Here is a 20,706-nt window from a genome sequence, read left to right on the forward strand (position 1 = left end):
CACATGATATCGCCCCCTACTTCAGAATTGTTTTAGACCATTTTTAAAACTTGAATAATGACACAGAGAAACTTTAATAGTCATTGCATTGAAAAAATATGCATGTATAATGTGATTTGTATTATTTTTACTCTCGAGTCATTGTACCTGAGTACTTTCAAGCCGCTAATCTTTGTCTGTTTTGAGAAGCTCATGCATTTATACATTTTTTTTTTTTTTGGTTGCATTGTTAATTCTAATGAAAATAAGAGAAAATATATTTAAGTGAGGCACGTATAATCAGGCGTGATGTGTGGTGTTCGAGCGAGTCGAGATGATTCAGACCAAATGAGTCGAGCGCAGATTGAATCATTTGTCATTTCTGCAGCATGGCGGAGGACAAGGTGAGAGACAGTCTGTCTGTCTGTTATGAATTAGCGTGCAAATAAGAACAAACCCTGTATGTCGTGTGTATTTAAGCGCTGTGCTATCCATACGACCGGCTGTTTGTTAATTAGCGATGTTGTGAAGGTTTATTCGAGTTATGCACAGTCACTGAGTGTTTCTGAACTCTTGGCATTTGACAGCTCTCATAGAAAACAAAACATTAAACATACAATCTCATTAACCAGACTGAAAGGGCCTTGAAATTGAGTTAAACTGATCTCTGTTGTTCATCTGTCTGTGTTGTCTAATCATAAACAACAGCGTGTTGGTTTAGTTCATTGTATCTGTGGTCTGATGTGGTCTGAGTCTGATGTGGTCTGAGTCTGAGGTGGTCTGAGTCTGAGGTGGTCTCATGTGGTCTGAGTCTGAGGTGGTCTCATGTGGTCTGAGTCTGATGTGTGTCGGTTCTGTTTCAGGATCCGGTGACTCGACTGAAGGATCTGGCTGAGCTCAAAGACCAACTGGAGGGGATCCAGAAGAAGGTGGAGAATGAGGTTCAAGCTGGAATTCCTCAGGTACAACAGAACCACGACTGATCTGGACCGGTCCGGTCCCAACTTTACTAAAGAGAAAATAAAGAAAGTGTGGTGCTATACTGATAATTAGTTTTGTTTTGTAATAAGGTCCCCTTGTGATGGACCCTATTGATAAATATAAAGTTGTAGATTTCTATGTATAAAAATTAGATTTATACTGGGGATAATATTATATTTATTATCATTATTATTATTATGACCAATGTTATTTTAGCAATAAGATACTATAATAATTTTTATTATTTTTTTATATTTTGTATTTTTTTTAGCTTTCTTTCCTTTACGTCTATGTAGTTTTATTAATATTTTTTAATTATTTATTTTTCTTTTCTTTTAATTGTAATTTTTGTTCCTAATTTTGGTGTTTTTGCCATTTTTATTTTACTTTTGTTTAAAAATGTATTTTTTATATATAGGTTTTATTAATGTTTATTCCAGTTTCAGTTTTATTTATTAGTTTTAACAGACAAGCAATTCTCGCACACTATCGTAACTTGCAAAAAAGTAATATTTATTAATTAACACAACGTTTCGGTCACACGACCTTCATCAGGAGTATACAAATGTTCAAATTCATCTCTTTTAAGATGAACACATGACCACTTAACAAAGCTCCATCTGTAAACAATTAAGCTCATTAGGAGTATAAATGAACATCACATCGTAAACAGTTACAAATTATGATAGTTACAAAAACCAACAAAGATCCCACTACAAATTCACAAAATCATCTAAAATACATAAACAACACGTTGTCTTCAAAAAGCATCAAATTATTACACCAATCAGTCAAAACTCCATAACCACTCAAACTCATTATAAATTCATAATAGAAACGGCACATCATTCAAAACAATTACACCACTATAACATTACATTAAATGGTGCTTCATCGTTCATACCCATAGGTGATAAAGTTTGAAGGGTATAAATCCAAAACAATTCACGTCTCTGTAGAAGTAATTCAATGTCTCCACCCCTAGGTGGCAAAGTTACTTTCTCAATCCCACAAAAACGTAAAGAGGTAACATCGTGATTCAAATTTAAAAAATGTGCCGCAACTGGATAATTCATATCTTTTCTTCTGATCGAACTCTTATGTTCACTAATTCTTTGTTTCAATTGGCGTGACATTTTTCCCACATAGCCTATACCACAAGGACAACGGATCAAGTACACAACATGAGTGGAAACACAAGTAATCACAGATTTGATGTTATATTTTTTACCAGTTCTAGGATGACAAAAAATGATGTTTTAAAAGTATTATTACACTGAGCACACTGAGCACAATTCCCACACTGATAATTGCCCTTCTGTATAGGACTAAGTAAACTCTGAGATGCACGAGAACTGGCGCTCTGAAAACGAGCATGTACCAAGCTGTCTTTTAAATTCCTGGCGCGTTTATATACAATCAAAGGAGGATATCTAAAAATATCCTTCAACTCCGAATCAGAAGACAATAAATGCCAGTGTTTTTTAAAAATTGATTTTATCATGTAAGACTTAGGTGAGTATGTTGTAATACAAGCAAAAGAGTACTTTCTTGTTTTCATTATCTTCTTTTTTAGCAATTCAGACCGTGTCTTTTTAAAAGCTGTATTATATCCATCTTCGACCCAGTCCAAAGGATAACCTCTGTTCAAAAAATTATTTTTCATGATTTTCGATTTCTCAATAAAATCGGAATCAGAATGGCAAATCCTCCTCAATCTATAGAACTGACTCATAGGCAATCCTTTTCTTAAAAAAGTCGGATGAAAACTGGTAGCAAGTAAAAGTGTGTTACGATCAGTCTCTTTTGTAAACAAAGTTGTAATCAAATTGCCTTCGTTCTTCTGTACCCACATGTCAAGGAAATGTACTCTAGACGAATTAATTTCAGAAGTAAATTCTAAGTCGTCAACCAAGTTATTCAAATATATCACAAATTCTCGAGCCTCATTATGATCACCCAAACAAATACAAAATATATCGTCAATGTATCTGTACCACTTGATAATCTGTGAATAAAAAGGATTATTTTCTATATTCAATACATAACTCTCCTCAAAGAAACCCATAAATAAATTGGCATAGTTAGGGGCAAAATTCGAGCCCATTGCTGTCCCACTTATCTGAAGAAAAAAATCATTATCAAAACTGAAATAATTATATTTCAAAAGATACGAAGCCATCTCGACGATAAAGTCTGATGGTGGATTAGAATCCTCACGTAACAAAAGATAATGTCTAAGTGCAATAAGTCCTTTTTCATGTGAAATATTGGTATATAAGCTTATGTCCAAAGTTAATAATAAAGAAAAATCCAGTAAATCATACACCTCAGACTTTTAACTGCAAGTTACGATAGTGTGCGGGAATTGCTTGTCTATTGAGGCGATCCACGTGGTTGGTCCTTTGTCCTACGCACCTATTACTTGCAGGTGTGCGATGGAGTTTGATCACTAATTTATTAGTTTTATGAATTAATTTTTGTTATTTTAGTACATCTGTATAAAGTAAATGAAAATGAAAAATGTTGCCTTGCCTAAAATAGGTTTGTAATGCCTGATCAGGATACACACACATCTAGGTTCAACACATTCCTGATGCAAGGATGGATCAAAGCTCGCATTCCAGCTCAGGAAATTCACGTTTTGTCATTTCGAAAGAAAACAGAACCCCCCTTCCCGGAGCCTAAACCTTACTGGCGCCATATTCATAAATCTCTATCCATTAAGTCGCAGTAAAGGATGACGTGTTTACGGTCGACTCGAAATAGACAATTTCCAGACTTTCCAAACCAAAGACCCTGCATATCAGCACATTCCAGGAAAACGCGCCGTTTCTGTGGTGCTAGCTAACAAAGGGAAACACACCTTTGAATTAGAAATGAGTCTTAAAAAGGGGAACAAAAGTTATATTCGTTTCTGCTACGGAAACAAATTATACTCAAACAAAAACACTATATACCATATTAACAACCTATATATATATATATTAAAGGATGTTTTTGGTTTGTGACATTTATAAGCTGGTTGTGTGAACTTATGTAATCTTTTTCATGTAATCGTTTTTATATACCTGATCACTAGTTGTTCATTTCCACATGATTAATATGTGTATTTAGAATTTAAGATGGTTTAATCAATGTATTTTAACCCAGTAATATCCTCTGTGGTCACGTGCATATCAAAATATAAGTGTTTGGTTTTTTTAGAAAGCTAACCTTATGAAGAATATTATGGTTGAATGAAAATGATCCGCTTTATCAACCCGTGGCTACAATAACGGATAGAAACTTGCTTGCAATAATTTGTTTTATGTGATGAATAACTGACCAGATAATGTATGCAAAACACGCAGCTACGCAGGGCGGGGCTCTGCCCACAAAAGACTCTTTCGATTGGACTACGCGCCCAAAAAGGGCGGACCTAAATCAGCTCGCTTAAAACGGATGCACGCCCATGAAGTTCGGAGTTGGAGTTTTGAAAACAACAGGAGGACACGCACGCCAGCGAGTCTCTCGTTCTGCTCACGCGGCAAGCGCTTCAGGCCATAACATCACGGCGAAGCAAAGCAACTAACACAAAGACTCAGTTAAACTTTCAAAGAACTTTAATCCTAAACATCATTACGTCAGAACGAGACAACCAACCACTGAAGAGTGCGCTAGTCACACGACCGACCGAACAGCCAATCCGAACGCGGCCCGCAAAGAACTGAATTCACCAAAGGAAAGAGTCTCTTTGAACTGGAGAAAGCCTGAACTGAGTTCGATCAAAACAACTGAAAGACCAAGTAAGGCAAATCTCTTTATTGACTGAAACCGGGATATCTCTCCGCTGAGGGTAAAGATAAAATACTTCTTTGTCTATGAGTTTCCTCAGGTTGAAAAGCTAGCATTAAAACCTAAGTCTCTCTCTTCAGATACAAACAACTCGCTCCCATTTGTGTGTATGTTAAATTGTCTGTTAATAATGTGTTAGGGTAGTGAATAAAACCTTGACTTTATTAAGAAATCTTTTGTCTGTGTTATGTGATTTAACATGTCGTAACTATTTGCCAATAGATCGCGTTTACCTACGCTCATGGGCTAACTTAGCTAACTCAATTTAACTATTTGATTTATTTTAATCGTTGGCCACGAATAAAATAAACAACGTGTTAAAAGATAACTGCTGTTATTAATGCTTGCTGGACAAGTCGTTAACAAGGCATAAGTTGTACATTCTGATTAATAACAATTAATCATATGAAGATCAACTCTTAAGAGTGATTCCCTAAAAGCTAAATAATAAATAAATATATATATGTAGGATTCATTTTCTACAGGTTTTTTTTTTTTCAGTTAAAGTTTAACTAACAAATGTTTTTTCATGGTTTTAGTTAACTTTAATAATCCTAATTATGACAACAAAATTAAATTATTATAACATCATATGTAAAGATTAACTTATTTTTTCCCACAAATATTTTATTTTAGAAAAATATTTAGATGAAAACAAATGAAGAAAATCTCAATTATATACAATTTTTGCAGTTAATGCCATGATTTTTCTTTTGAAACAAAATGATTATGAATATTATTATTGTTTTATTGTATTTATTGTGATTATGTTATTAATTATATTAAAAATATAATTTTGTGAATAAAAAATACATACTTAATATCTTATGTGCATTTTGTAAAAAATAGATAAATTACCCAAATTTATCACGGACCCTCTACCACCCCCGGACCCCAGTATGAAAACTCCTGTCTTAGTAATTACACGTAAAAATAAGCAAAGATTTTATTTTCTAAACATGTTGTACTTTATATAAATTAAGATTGACCGGCATTCAGCAGCTGAAACTGTCTGTCCTGTTTGTGTTTTTTAGGGTGGCTCACTATTAGCGTCTCCTTTCCTGAAAGGATTCCTGGCCGGGTGTGTGATTTTCATTAGCAACCCAATTCAGACTGAAGAGGAGAAAATGCATCATTGCTGCTTGCTTTTGTGTCATTCTGCGTCACATCGGAGCTCCTTCCATCCTGAACAAAAACTGCTGAATTAGATAAAACTGTGGTTTGAGGTCTATATGTGAGTGTGGGTTTTGAAATGTTATGATTAAAAATGGGCATCATGTAGGGCTGCACAATTCAAAATCAAAATCACAATATAGCTTAGTTTGTCAAAGGCTATCTAATTAAATATATGTGATGCGTGTTTCATAGTGAAGCGTGGCACTGTGTTCAGTTACACGTCAGTTTTGAAAATAAAGAATTTAAGGCAGACAGAAATATTAGTATTGTGATTTTACAGTTAATGTGTAATTTGTATTTCGTTTTTATTTTACAGTGAAATTCGTGTTTATTCTTTAAATATTAGTAATAAAAATAATTTCATACAAATTGTCATTTTACAGCTGTACTATAAAATACATTTATTATATTTAAATATAATTTAGTTTTTTTACAGTTAAAAATTACAGTAGTAGTTTTAATTTTAATATTTTTATTTAGTAGTAGTGTAGTAATTGTAATTTCACAGCTGTACTGTAAAAATTATTACACACTATTATAATAACATTTTAATATTTTTTTCTTGAATACTCATTTTTATTAATTTACAGTGAAATAACAATAGTAATATTATTTTCATATTTGTATTCAGTAGTAGTAAAAATGTTTCTGATATTATTTTATAATCTTATGGATATATAATCACAAAATCTTTGGCCAAATTGTGCAGCCCTACACACTAACACAGCAAACCTAAAAAAAAAAAAAACCCAAATTGTGCAGCTCAAGCATCATGTCCGTTTTGTTTCATACTGCACCGTTGAAGAATTACGTTTGTTCCGGTGCTTTGTTTCAGTTTTTTTGTAGAACTTCTTCCTGTACTTTCAGAAGCAGCTGTTGCTGACAGACGGTGAGCATGATTGTGATAGATAATGTTGGTTCATCTGAAGCAGAACCTCCTCTCAGAAGATTCTGGTTTTGTCTCCTGCTTCTCCTGGTCCTTATTTACGGTTCCCACACTCCTCTCATCTCCCTCACCAAAGTTGACGGCCGCATTCCCTTCAGCCCATCGTCATGTGTGCCTCTGATCGAGTTCATCAAGCTTGTGGTTTCCTTAGCAGCTCTGTTGGCATCTGGAAATCTATCCGGCTTCAAAATATCAGCGTGGACGGTGGTGCCGTACGCTGTTCCTGCGCTTCTCTACGCTTTCAACAACAACCTAGTGGTGTTCATGCAAGCCTACATGGATCCCAGCTCCTTCCAAGTGCTCAGTAACCTAAAAATTGCGTCCACCGCGCTCCTCTATACGTCCTGCTTGGGAAAGCGGCTGCGATTGGGGCAGTGGCTCGCTCTTGGGATGCTCGTGGCTGCCGGTGTTTTTCACAGCTACTCCGGTTTGGATTGGGAAGCGTCAGACGAATCCGCCGTCAGGCTCCGTATCACATCCTGGGGGCTGTTGTTGGTGCTTGTCTACTGTTTCGTCTCAGGATTGGCTGCCGTTTACACCGAACGGGTGCTGAAAACCCAGCGTCTGCCTTTGAGTCTCCAGAACTTGTTCTTGTACGTCTTCGGCGTGGGAATCAATCTGGCGTCGCATCTCTCTGGCGGCGGGCAGCAGGGTTTTTTTGAGGGTTTCTCTGCTCTCGTTTGGCTCATTATTGCGGGACAGGCTGCTAACGGGCTCCTCATGTCTGTTATCATGAAACACGGAATGGGAATCACGCGGTTGTTCGTCATCTCCTCTTCTATGCTGGTGAATGGCGTGTTGTCATGGGGGATTCTGGGAATACAGCTCATGCCTTACTTCCTGTTTCCTGTGGTGCTGATTGGATGGGCCGTGTACCTGTATTACAGGTAGATCGAACGCCACTGAAGATGACTCTTGCTTTTTTATTACTCTTAAGTAGTGAAGCACAGCTTCTCTCTGATGGTTTAGTTTCTGTCTCCTGTTGTTTGTTTTCTCAGCATGTGCCCTCAGATATCTCTGTCTTCTGCCTTTGTCCTCCTTCTAGAAGTGCATCTTACTGTGAATGACCATCATCTCATCAAGACTGAATGTCTGCTGATTTATTTTTTTTTTTTTTTTGGGGGGGGGGGGGGGGTCATATGCAGTTTTATTTACAAAATAAATGTTGAATGAATGGTACAGCACACATATTTAAGGCATATTTATGCAAATAAATATACTGGTTCATTTTCAATGGCCTTTTCAATGGTTTATTTCAATTAGCTAACAAAATGATAAATACATTTTTAATAGTTTTAATATTAAAACTGTCTCCGATGTGTTACTATTGAGGTTAATTATACCTGCAAACGTATATTTAGATAAAAACATCAGAAAAATCTTAACTAATTCAAAAGGAAAACAAGTTTCAGTTCCCTACTGGTGGATATTAGTTTTTGTTTTAAGCACAAAACTCACTTTATTTTGTTAAATTCCTCAGGAAACAAGACATCGTATGTGACCCTGGACCACAAAACCAGTCATAAGAGTCAGTTTTTTGAAATTGAGATTTATACGCCATCTGAATAAGACAATATTTGGCCGAGATGCAACTATTTGAAAATCTGGAATCTAAAGGGTGCACAAAAAATCTAAATATTGAGAAAATCACCTTTAAAGTTGTCCAAATGAAGTTCTTAGCAATGCATATTACTAATCAACAATGACGTTTTGATACATTTATGGTAGGAAATTTACAAAATATCTTCATGGAACATGATCTTTACTTAATATCCTAAAGATTTTTGGCATAAAAGAAAAATGGATAATTTTGACCCATACGATGTACTGTTAGCTATTGCTACAAATACACCCATGCTACTTATGACTGGTTTGGGGGTCCAGGGTCACATTATATGATCAATTTGCATCTCAAGTAATTGTATTGTGATTAAAAATGTTTAGATATCAGTTAGAAATGTATTGGGAAACAAAACAAACATACTGTAGAAGATATTCATTTTGCAGTACGTGCAACATTTAATGTCATGACTTTATGAAATTTAGGCTTTCTGCTTTAAGACATTTTTAGCCCTCAATTTATGAAAGGGTGAATCAAGATTTTTTTAATTTCCCTTACAGTGGAAGGTTTTCCTGAATAGTTTCACTCTTTCCACTGACAGGAAAACTGCTTGACCAATGCAATGGCAATAAATTCCTGTTTGTTTTCACACAGTCATTATGGTAATCAAACACCTGTCACTGATGCCCTCCATGGACATTAAGTTAAAAATAACTCGATTTGATCTTTTCCAGTGACTTCTTTTTCCCAAGTTGGATCAGATGTGTCATGGAGTGGGACTGAGACCTTTCCGGAGCAGCTGGATTTCCTCCTGGAGCTGCAGGTTTTGTGAGGACAGATGAACTGCGTCCTGAATGGCATCTAAGAGCAGATTCCTGTACCTTCTCTCAGACATCCACCTCTGTTCCTCCAGAACCTCACGAAATGCCCTAAACACCTGCAAACACAACCAGCACAAAAAAAATAAAATTCAGACCACTAGATGACAGTATAATGATAAATTAAGGAAATGCAGCTCCTGTACATAACTACATACAACTATATTCTTCATCAGGGGTTCTCAGCTGTGGCCCTCGAGGTTAGCTTGAACTCTAATCAAGCTCACCTGAACAAGCTCAAGGTGTTTAGGATTACTAGAAAGTTACAGACAGTTGAGTTTGATCAAGGTTTGAGCAAAGCACTGCTAGAAAGTGGATCTCGAGGGCCAGAGTTCATAACCTCTGTTCTTTATATTACAATGAAGGTTTATATGCGGCACCGTATGATTTCTTATTAATATGATGCATGTGGAACAGATTGTCGGTTTTCAGTTAGGAATGTTTACATAATTGTCGTCAATCCGAATGAATCCAATCTGGTTTCAGGTTATGAAAGATTGTGAGCCCTAAACTTCTTTGCAATCCTTTTCACGTTTTCAGTTAAATTAGCATAAATCACCACGTTCAGAACTGGAAAAAGACACCTTCGTTTATTTATATAGCACATTTAATAAGAGCGAAGCCAACCACAGTGCTGCACAGGCAGGTAAATAAAAAAAAAATGTAAACACAAATTTAAGCGAATATTTCTTAAATATTCAGTAAAATTTTTATTAAATACAGTTGTAGTTCTATAAAACAAATATTAAATGCCTTGTTGAAAATTAAGAATAAAAAGCTGTGATTTTTATTTAGATTTTGTAATATATATATTTTGTTAATATATCTGATAATTCTGTACTCTGATATGCCTGGTTTTGTGTTTATATAGTTTTTAATTTATTCTCTTGTATTTATTTTTATTTATATAGGTTTTTATTATATTTAATTGTTTTCCTTTTTTTCTTCTCACTTTCTAATTTAATAAAAGTCCTTGTTATAACAAAAAAAAGGTTCTTTGTCAGCATCGATGGAAGAACCTTTAACATCCATGGAATATTTCCATTGATCAAAAGGATCTTTATAGCTGAAAAAAGTTCTTAAAATGTTCTTCACACTAAGAATAAGAATTATTCTATTAAGAACTCTGAAAGCTTCTTTGAGGAACCAAATATGGTTTTCTATGGCATCTCCCCAATGGAACCTTTATTTTTATAGCTGACTGTAATTGGACCGTCATGTAATATTTTTGCTGTTCCTATTTAAAAAAAAAACATCCTAAATGCTGACTCTGTGCTGTTCCTCAGTAGATGTTCACTCTCTTCTCTGAGGGCGTTGATCTCCTGTTGGTGTTCTCTGCTCTGGGTCTCCAGGTCTGCATACGTCTGCTGGTTCTCCCTGCGCAGCGCCTCGATCTGAAGAACCAGGATGTGTCTCTCTCTCTGCCCAGGTATGCAATTTCGCCCTCCACACCACCCATCTGCAGATGGGACAGAGTCAGTCACATGATCAGAACAGCCCGTTTGAGCTCTGCTTAACTCAACCAGAATCCATCTGAACGCCACAATAATAACTGTTACAGGTCTAAAACACTGACAACTATTTATAAAATACATTTTAAAAACGGATTGACCAATCAGAAGCCAGGACTGGAAATATCTGTTTTATTAAAGGGGTCAGGAACTGAGAAATCAAAATTGCCTTCATCTTTTGACACATACTGTAAGAGGTCATTGTGCTATAAAAACATTCTGTAAGTTTCAGAGCTCAAAACTTTCATGTTAGTCTAAAAACAGCTTATATTGAAGCCAGTCTGCCAAAACAACAGCTTGTGGAATCAATGTGCCTATTCAAACAGTGCGTTCGTCAGTGCGAAAATAGCCTATTACTTCTAAATTATGATATTTTTGATGTAAATGATAAGTGGACCTCAGACAATAGTACAAAATAAAAATCAAAGGCAGTTCATGAGCACTTAAGCTTAAGGCACACACAATGATGAATTTGTGAACAATTTTGATATAAATAAATTACTTCATATATTTATATCTGTTGATTTCTTTTATTTCTCATGTGTCTGCTGCTCTCACCTGCTCTCACCTGCTCCTCCTGTAATTCTCTCTCCATCTTCATCAGTTCGCTCTCGATCAGTCTCTCTCAGTCTCCTTCTGCGCTCCAGGAGTTTCTCATGATCCGCCTGAGAGACAAACACATTCACACAAGTTCTTATTTGCTTATTTATGAAGTTAATAATATTGTGTGTCCATTACAGTTCCCAAGAGGTGCGTGAATTTCATAACAAAGCTTGTCCAACATTGGAAAAGTTGCCACCTGGTCCACTCACTGCAGTCTGTACAAAAAGCAGTCTTCTGGATAAAAATTATGTCAAAAAAATTGTAAATAGGCCTATATTTTAAATGGTTTTAGAAGAACACCACTTTTAATGGCGTGTCCATCCGCACTGATTCTGATGATTTACAGTATGCAATGTCTCAGCGCTCACTTCTTAAGGACTTAAGGTCACAAAAGCAACAACTTCTCGCACAGTAAATGAATCTAAATAATTTCTGTTTATTGTAATAAGTGTGAGATGCAGTGTTGCTGCAGGGGCTGGTGCAGGGCTTTGCACTGGAGCCATTGCTTATGCTGTTACAACCAGAACTGGAAATGGGGAGGAACGTAAGAGGGGCGGAGTCTGGGGAGTGCATTTCGAGGGGAGACAGCGTTCCACTTTCAAATGGTTAGATTTCTTTGGAAATGAAAGGGATTTCTGTAACAATGCCAATTGGAGAGTTAATTAATTCAGTTCTTAGTAAAAATGCAATTACATAGCTTTCAATTAAATTCTTACTAGTAAGAAATCTAGTTAGTTACAGAGCTCTACAATTGTTTTCCTGCTAATAAAAACTTACAAAATAAAAGCCCCATAAGCATGAATTAATAGCATTTTCATTGTGTCAGAATGACCATAAGAGTGAGATTACAGCTGGGAAAGGTTTTGTTTTTGAAAAATAATATTTAATCACTACATCATCCTGGTGGATGAGGAGATTCCCCCTCACAATGTAAAGCGTTTTGAGTGCTTAGAAAAGCACTATATGTATTGTTATTATTGTGTTTAAATTTTTTTATTATTTATTGTTTGTTATTATTATTTTATTTTTTTATTTCAGACCCTTAGGTCCATATCACAAAAATAAAAATTAAGAGTATAATCTTTAAAATTCTTAAACGAAAAAAAAGATGTATTGGTCAACATGTCTATTAATGTTTTATCAGAGTTTACCAGACAAAATATCATCTCATTTTGGTGTTTATTATGCACTGTAACACGCATGCAGAATTTGAGCTACATATAATCGTCACTCTCGTCAAAATGTTTTTAAATTTCTCTCTCTCTCTCCTCCCCAATTATTTATGTTTAAGTAAAAAACTTTGTCATATATATACACTCACCTAAAGGATTATTAGGAACACCGGTTCAATTTCTCATTAATGTAGTTATCTAATCAACCAATCACATGGCAGTTGCTTCAATGCATTTAGGGTTGTGGTCCTGGTCAAGACAATCTCCTGAACTCCAAACTGAATGTCAGAATGGGAAAGAAAGGTGATTTAAGCAATTTTGAGCGTGGCATGGTTGTTGGTGCCAGACGGGCCGGTCTGAGTATTTCACAATCTGCTCAGTTACTGGGATTTTCACGCACAACCATTTCTAGGGTTTACAAAGAATGGTGTGAAAAGGGAAAAACATCCAGTATGCGGCAGTCCTGTGGGCGAAAATGCCTTGTTGATGCTAGAGGTCAGAGGAGAATGGGTCGACTGATTCAAGCTGATAGAAGAGCAACTTTGACTGAAATAACCACTCGTTACAACCGAGGTATGCAGCAAAGCATTTGTGAAGCCACAACACGCACATCCTTGAGAAAAAAAAGACTGGAAAAATGTTGCCTGGTCTGATGAGTCTCGATTTCTGTTGAGACATTCAGATGGTAGAGTCAGAATTTGGCGTAAACAGAATGAGAACATGGATCCATCATGCCTTGTTACCACTGTGCAGGCTGGTGGTGGTGGTGTAATGGTGTGGGGGATGTTTTCTTGGCACACTTTAGGCCCCTTAGTGCCAATTGGGCATCGTTTAAATGCCACGGCCTACCTGAGCATTGTTTCTGACCATGTCCATCCCTTTATGACCACCATGTACCCATCCTCTGATGGCTACTTCCAGCAGGATAATGCACCATGTCACAAAGCTCGAATCATTTCAAATTGGTTTCTTGAACATGACAATGAGTTCACTGTACTAAAATGGCCCCCACAGTCACCAGATCTCAACCCAATAGAGCATCTTTGGGATGTGGTGGAACGGGAGCTTCGTGCCCTGGATGTGCATCCCACAAATCTCCATCAACTGCAGGATGCTATCCTATCAATATGGGCCAACATTTCTAAAGAATGCTTTCAGCACCTTGTTGAATCAATGCCACGTAGAATTAAGGCAGTTCTGAAGGCGAAAGGGGGTCAAACACAGTATTAGTATGGTGTTCCTAATAATCCTTTAGGTGAGTGTGTATATATATATATATATATATATATATATATATATATATATATATATATATATATATACATACACACACACACACACACACACACACACACAATCATGTAAAACCGCCAGTAGGTGGCAGCCCGACCCTGTTTGATTAATTTAAAAGCACAGATTCATGCAATTCCCTAGAATAGCATTGTATGCTTAAACATTAAGATTTGATGGAAAGTACTCTAACTCATTAGAAGGGGGTGTCCCAATACTTTTGGCAATATAGTGTAATTTTTACATTTTCATTATATTATTATTTATATTTTGTATTTTCATTTTAATTTCAGTTGGTAATTTTATTGTGAATTGTTGTCATTCAGATCTGTTTTGGTTATTTCTTATTTTTTATTACGTTTTTATAAATATGTCTATATAGATTTTATTGTGTATGTGTGTGCGTGCATGTCTGTGTGTATACAAATTAAATTAAGATAAATTAATTTGTGAAGAAATATTATTTATTAAAACATTAGTTTTTTATTGTTTTTTTCAGTTTTATATATTTCTATAGTTTATATATTTCTATATATAAATAATAATATATATATCTTATAGTCTGCAGTAATTATATGTATATTTAGTCATTCCAGTGTATTTTTATTTTTTTAAATATGTAGTTAAATCTATCTAAACATGTCTATTTAAATTTGTCCATTTAACTGAAATAAAATCAACACAAATCTACAAATGTAAAAAAATTAAATTTTAAAATTAGAAAAAAAACTAAAATATGAATGACACAACAAAATTACTAAAACTTTAACTCCAGTTAAAATTTAAATATAAAATAAAAAGTAATTCAATGTGTGATTTAAATAAAAAACTTCAAATGAATATAAAAAAATAGAAAAATAATAAAAAACTGTTTCAAATAAAATAAAGTAAAGCTAATTAAAGCGAATCAGAAAATGAAAATAAAATCTTAATTTTGAATATCTAAATAATTAAATAATAAATTTAAATTCAGCTCAAAAATCAATCTTTTTACAATTAATTGCAACTTAATACGGATCAACATTCTGTTTTTGCTGATTTTTATGGATAGTGTAAATAATTTTTTAAATAAAACAATGACAGTAAACACACAGTCGTATTTGGAAACAGCATGTGTTTATTTACAGCTATAATCCCAGTAATATTCATGCTACCTCATAACAACATGCTGTGAGTTCAAATTAAAACAAAGAAATGGTATCACACAGAGGCCTTGCTGTAGATATTATTAGAATAAGGGTTAGACCAGCGCTAATATGCTGTGTATGTTTACTCTGAACACAGATCAGAAGAAGAGATCTTCAGTAGGAAGGTTATTGGGTTATTCCCATCTATATCATCCACATGGACTGATTAATCGTCAGGAGCTGAAACTAATGACAGGTAATAGGACTGAAGTTATTCTCTTTATTGCTGGACGAGATGATTCACTCTGGAGAAACAGAGACACACACAAACTTCATCAGAATAGGATTTTAACAAAGATTATCAGAATACGCTTGACAAGGAAATACTATTTCAGCCTTTCTACTTCAAAATTTTACGTTTAATTCATTTCATACGTTTAATTTGGTGCTTGCTGATTCTTTGTAATTATTTGTGAAGTTTACTACCAATATTTTTCAGTCTGTATCAGATGCTCATATTAGCAGAATAATCTACAATCAATTGTAAGTGATACACTCACCGAGAAGATCAGCATCTGTGATCATTCATCAGCTGAGAAGTGCAGGAAACAAACACAGAGAAAGATGTCAATACTACTTAATAATTCATGTTTTTTTGTAAAGGTACATTTCTAGTTTGTTTGAAAGTTTTGAAAATTCAAAGTGAGGGGCGAGGCCCCTTCAGATTTTTGAGCCAAGTGGATTTTGAATGCAGCTTCCAAACTAAAAAAATGTATTTGTTTATAAAAGATCCCCTGGATCTTTGTTCTGCAGTGAAGGGCTACTGCGGCTGCTGTGTGTCACATGACGACCCCCCCCCCCCCCCCCCCCCACTCGTGCCCCCTCAAAAATAATGAGTGCATGACGCCCCTGAGTGTTGTTGTGGTTAGCTACAACTGTCAAAAATCATTTCAATCTGGTCAATTAATTATTTATTTGATATAAATATTGAATGGAAAACTTACATTTAAAAACTTTAGAAATGTTGCCTTGGCAACTCACTGAAATAAATCAAGTTTAAGTATTAAAATTAAAATAAATAAAATAAGAATAAATTAAAGCTAATTAGAAATATATACAGTGTATATATATATATATATATATATATATATATATATATATATATATATATAACAAAAACAAAAAGTAATAAAAGAACATTGTGAAATTAATTAAACTAAAATTAAAATATTAAAAAAGCTAATTCAAAATATTTATAAATACTATAGTAGTATATAAATATTATTTAAAAAAAAAACACTTTGTTTATTTAAACACTTTCTTAGCCACAACATAAACTTACATTGAAGGAGAGACCTGAACCTTTGTGTTGTAAAACTAAAACTTTTAAAAATAATTTTGGTAATCAAAATAAATCTGAGCAAACAAAACAACTAGGCTTGTAAGATGAAAAACTTAAATAACCCTAATGGTTTTTAAATGTTGCTTTGGCAAGTAACTAAAATAAGTACTAAAATTAAAATAAATAAATAAAATGGTAAATTAAAGGTAAATTCAATTATAAAAAATAATAAACATCAAAATGAAAAACTAAAATAATAAAATGAAAGCTAATGCAAAATATGAATAAATATGATTGTGAATAATACTAAATGCTAATCCTAAAATAACAGTTTGCAGCATAGAAGTTTGAGCACATTTCTATTTATTTATTGTGAAGTCAGCTTGCACCTTAGTTGCACTGGGGGCGTCCGCGCATGCGTGTGTCGGGGATCTCTTTGCCGTCTTTATCCACACACCAGCAGTATCCGGTGCCGTGCCAGCACTGTATGGGCAGATAGTTGCCCTGCTCATCACACTGCGGCTTGAAGAACCCGGGTCTCACCTGCTTCTGAGACAGCAGCTGACACTTACTCTGAACCTCGACAGCTGCAGGAGACACGAGCACGTGTGTGTTATACAGAGATCTGAACGGATCAGTGTGTGTGTGTGTGTGCGCGCGTCTCACCTGATTCAGGAGAGCTCTTCACCTCCTCATCCACATCCACCAGCAGTGGCAGGCTCCTCATCGGCAGCTGCATCTTCCTCGACATCAGTCTGGATGCTTTTCACAGAACGTGGAGATTCAGATGATGTGACATATTCAGAATGTGTTTGATATACAGAAGCTTTATACATAGTGTATAGTTTGTTATAGTTATTCATATTTTACATTTTTATTTCTATTCTATAATAATCTAGTGTATTTATTTGTTATATATGTATTTATATATTAACTATATGTAGTTTATTATTTTAATTTCTGTAATATATGTATTAAAGTGTGTGTGTACACAGACACATTTTAATTTCTTTTTAGTTCAAGTTAATTAATTTTATGTACATTTTTATTAGGTTTAATTCATTAGCTTTCATTTTTATTTTTAATTCTTATTTTATTTCAGCTAAACATTTGTAACAGTTTTTTTTTTTTAATTCCAAAATTTCAGCTTTACTTTTTTGCATTTCAGATTAATTTCAATTACCTAAATTACTTTTTAAAATATAGTTTTAGTTGTATTAACAACACTGGCTGCTAATATAATGAAATGCTAATAATGAGTTAATTAAATCAAGTTTTAATTAATGAGCTAATTAAAACTTGAATTAATTAAAATAAATAATAATAATAAAAAATAATTGCAATAATTGAAAAAACGAAATAAAACAACTATTAGATGAAAAACTTAAATGACCCTAGCCTTGGAAACTAATTAAAATAAATAAAACTAAAACGATAAATTAAAGGTAAATAGAATTATAAAAAATAATAAATATAACAAAATAATTAAAAAAACTTCAAAACCAAAAATAATAAATTAAAGCTAATTCAAAATATGAATATGTTTATAAATACTAATCCTAAAATAGTATCTAGATAACATTATTTCAAATAAATGAACATTTATTACAACTACCTAATTTTTTAAAATTTATTATTATTAATATTTAATAATATATTATTACTTGTATTTTTTTTTCAGATTATTTATTTTCTTATTATATATAATTTGGTGATTTTACCATCCAGTTGTCCGCTGCCCTCTCTCTGGTTTGTGAAAACTGGCTGCAGTTTCTTAAAAAAAATAAAAAAAATAATTTTGTTTCAAAAAAACATGCAGGACTATGGATGAAGATTATTATTAGCTGTTGAATCTCACAGTGAGAGGAACGCTGCTCTTCTTGCTGGAGGTCTGGTCCGAGGACTCGTCAGAGAAATCCTTCAGCAGCGGCATGCTGTTCATGGGAAGATGCATCGCCTTTGGAGGAGAAGCTGTCAGACCAAACATAGACAAACGATATGAACATGATTCATTTAGTTTTTAAACCATAATATAAGTGCCAGTTGCAAGGAGAATTCAATCTATAGTTCCTGAATAATATGCATGAATAATTTGGTGAAATGACTTCTATTTCTGTGAATGAATAATGTGTTATGACTCCGTGTTTGATGTTTAGTTCATGTAATTCATTCGGCTGTGTTGCTCACCGGACATCTTTCTGGTGAGGTCCGTTTTCAGCTTCTCCTGGCCGGTGGTCAGAGCACTGATGTGTTCCTTCTGACCCCAGACGAGGTACGCAGTCAGCGCCTGTCCCGCCAGCAGAAGACAAGCCAGAACCGTCAGTCCGGCCACCTTCAGTGCCTTTCCATTGGAGTTCCTGCAGGAGACGCCACAGAACAAACATATGAGACCTGCTGCTTGTCAGGGGCATTTCTCATGTTTGTTTGTGTGGGTGTTGATTATCTTTAAACAAATGGTCATCTATCTATCTATCTAACACAGAAAGTGTAATGAAATTTCCCAGTCATTCACGATGTGCCTGTCTTGAATTGAGATCCTGGGGATTTTTTGTAGTTGATTTTCTATTCATTTGATTTGAAAAGAGAAATTAATTTAGGGAATTTTCATAATCCTGATTTGTAAGATAATCTGGATAATGCATCTTCTATATGAATAATGGTTTTATTTTTTAAATAAATTATGTTGGCTGGTTTGAGTTTTGAGGAGAACTGAGAATAAACAACTAACCCAATGCAGGTTAGTTATAATTAATTAAAATTAAAACTAAAACAATTATAAAAATGAGTTGCTTAAAATACAAGTCAACAAAATGTCAATATAAAACTGTATATTTTATTGCAGCTTGTTGTCAAGATAGCATTTAAGTTTATTTAGTGAACTTGATGTAGCCTACTAAAATAACTGAAACTGAAATAATAACAGTAATTAATAATAATACAAACATATTTTTGAATAAAAATAACAAAACAGCATTGGATAATACTAAAACTTAAATATGAACAAAATATGAAATCTTGGTCATGTCTGTTGATTGTCAGTAACTCACTTATAGCCTATATGTAAAGTTTATTTGATTGTAAGGTATTGAGATCCATAAATATTGAAATGTTGATGTATGCATTTGTCAATTTTATTTAATTTCTGTATTTTCTTAAATGGGTGTGTATAGAGTATTTACAGAGTGTTAACTTTTAGGTTCAGTTACTTTTTCTTATTTGGATAAAAGCGTCTGCTAAATGACTAAAAATAAAGTAAGTAAGTAAAGTAAATAACTAATAACTGAATATATTAAAATCATTAAGTATTTATTTAAAACTTCTCCAAACAGCCTTGTCGGCTGTCTATTTAATAAAGTCATCCAATCACTAACATCAGCGCGTGTGACGTCACCAGTAGCTAGGCAGAGTTTGGGTTCCTTTTTTTCTGATTTCGCGTTTTTTCATTGGAATTTCATAAATAAGCTATGTACTGAAATGAGTTACATAATTTTCGTGATCATTAACAGTGTTTTTATTCGCACAAAACCAAAAAGAGAGTTTTGCATGCATGCAAAAAATAAATAAATTCCACAGATTATTTCAAAGCATGAATTCTTGAACATTTATGCTATATTATAATTACCACCATGCACTTCTGTAATGTAATAATAAATGCAGTCATAATAATAAAAATGATTATGTCCCACAAACTTTACATCGCAAACAAACTAATAAATACAACATAAATAAACAAACAAAAATAAATGAATAAATGAATGTAAGTTACCCTCCGCGGTTCACGACGGTCTCCTGACTTGGCACGCGCTGAAGCAGCGCGTCGCTCTGATGCTCCTCCATCACTGGCGTGTCTGTGTGTGTTTATGTCTCTAACACTAAATGCAACTCTCCAAAGGTTTTATGTGTCTCTGGAACACGCTTTTCAGGACGTCTGTGGTGGAAAGTCTCAGATGTGAAGCTGAACCTGATTTGGGTTCTCTTCGCATCTCAAATGCGATTGGCTGATGAGAAGAGCGTCATTAGTTGATGGAGAGACGAATACTTCAACCTGTATGCAAACATGAGAAATAAGAGTGAAAACAAACATCCCAATTCCTCTTTCAAATGTTCAAATACAGAATAAATCCATATTTGACACCCATATAAGGTTATTCTTTCTAATAACTCTTATTAGTCAATTAAATCATTATAGAGGTGTGTTTAGAAAATATACAGTCATATGTGTAAAATATATGAATCAGTCTGGCATTTATAATACTTATATCTTTCTATCTTGCATTTCTGAAGTCTGTTTAAATGTACATTA

General features: G+C 34.1%; 4 protein-coding genes across 6 annotated transcripts; 2 read left to right on the forward strand and 2 right to left on the reverse strand.

Annotated features, from left to right (window-relative positions):
* The first annotated feature begins 338 nt into the window (after nucleotides 1-338).
* On the forward strand, nucleotides 339-6,921 carry LOC306882959 (SLC35A4 upstream microprotein-like). The gene is made up of 4 exons (XM_079437986.1): nucleotides 339-383; nucleotides 843-941; nucleotides 5,832-6,031; nucleotides 6,841-6,921. Exons 1-3 carry the CDS (start codon nucleotides 369-371, stop codon nucleotides 6,003-6,005), a joined length of 288 nt encoding a protein of 95 aa, XP_079294112.1. The 5' UTR covers nucleotides 339-368; the 3' UTR covers nucleotides 6,006-6,031; nucleotides 6,841-6,921.
* On the forward strand, nucleotides 6,598-9,436 carry LOC306882956 (putative UDP-sugar transporter protein SLC35A4). 2 transcript variants are annotated; one of them, XM_079437983.1, is made up of 2 exons: nucleotides 6,598-7,806; nucleotides 9,215-9,436. In XM_079437983.1, the coding sequence occupies exons 1-2, from the start codon at nucleotides 6,869-6,871 to the stop codon at nucleotides 9,261-9,263; spliced, it is 987 nt and encodes a 328-aa protein (XP_079294109.1). In that variant the 5' UTR covers nucleotides 6,598-6,868; the 3' UTR covers nucleotides 9,264-9,436. The 2 variants fall into 2 exon arrangements, with proteins under 2 accessions (XP_079294109.1, XP_079294108.1); XM_079437982.1 differs by lacking the exon at nucleotides 9,215-9,436 and adding an exon at nucleotides 7,918-8,114.
* On the reverse strand, nucleotides 8,152-11,534 carry LOC306882958 (uncharacterized protein). Its single transcript, XM_079437985.1, has 3 exons — nucleotides 11,428-11,534; nucleotides 10,628-10,817; nucleotides 8,152-9,417 (listed from the first exon to the last, which is right to left on the reverse strand). Exons 1-3 carry the CDS (start codon nucleotides 11,468-11,470, stop codon nucleotides 9,342-9,344), a joined length of 309 nt encoding a protein of 102 aa, XP_079294111.1. The 5' UTR covers nucleotides 11,471-11,534; the 3' UTR covers nucleotides 8,152-9,341.
* Nucleotides 11,535-15,028: 3,494 nt separating this feature from the next.
* LOC306882960 (H-2 class II histocompatibility antigen gamma chain-like) lies at nucleotides 15,029-20,475 on the reverse strand. 2 transcript variants are annotated; one of them, XR_013785307.1, is made up of 8 exons: nucleotides 20,170-20,395; nucleotides 18,591-18,760; nucleotides 18,262-18,374; nucleotides 18,125-18,176; nucleotides 17,070-17,165; nucleotides 16,759-16,990; nucleotides 15,622-15,653; nucleotides 15,029-15,366 (listed from the first exon to the last, which is right to left on the reverse strand). XR_013785307.1 is itself a non-coding variant. In XM_079437987.1 (8 exons), the coding sequence occupies exons 1-6, from the start codon at nucleotides 20,238-20,240 to the stop codon at nucleotides 16,794-16,796; spliced, it is 699 nt and encodes a 232-aa protein (XP_079294113.1). In that variant the 5' UTR covers nucleotides 20,241-20,475; the 3' UTR covers nucleotides 15,029-15,366; nucleotides 15,622-15,653; nucleotide 16,793. The 2 variants fall into 2 exon arrangements, 1 of the variants encoding a protein (XP_079294113.1); XM_079437987.1 differs by having other exon boundaries at nucleotides 16,793-16,990; nucleotides 20,170-20,475.
* Between the last annotated feature and the right edge of the window lie 231 nt (nucleotides 20,476-20,706).

The sequence above is a fragment of the Barbus barbus genome, assembly GCF_936440315.1.
Source record: "Barbus barbus genome assembly, chromosome: 17".
Lineage (NCBI taxonomy): Eukaryota > Metazoa > Chordata > Actinopteri > Cypriniformes > Cyprinidae > Barbus > Barbus barbus.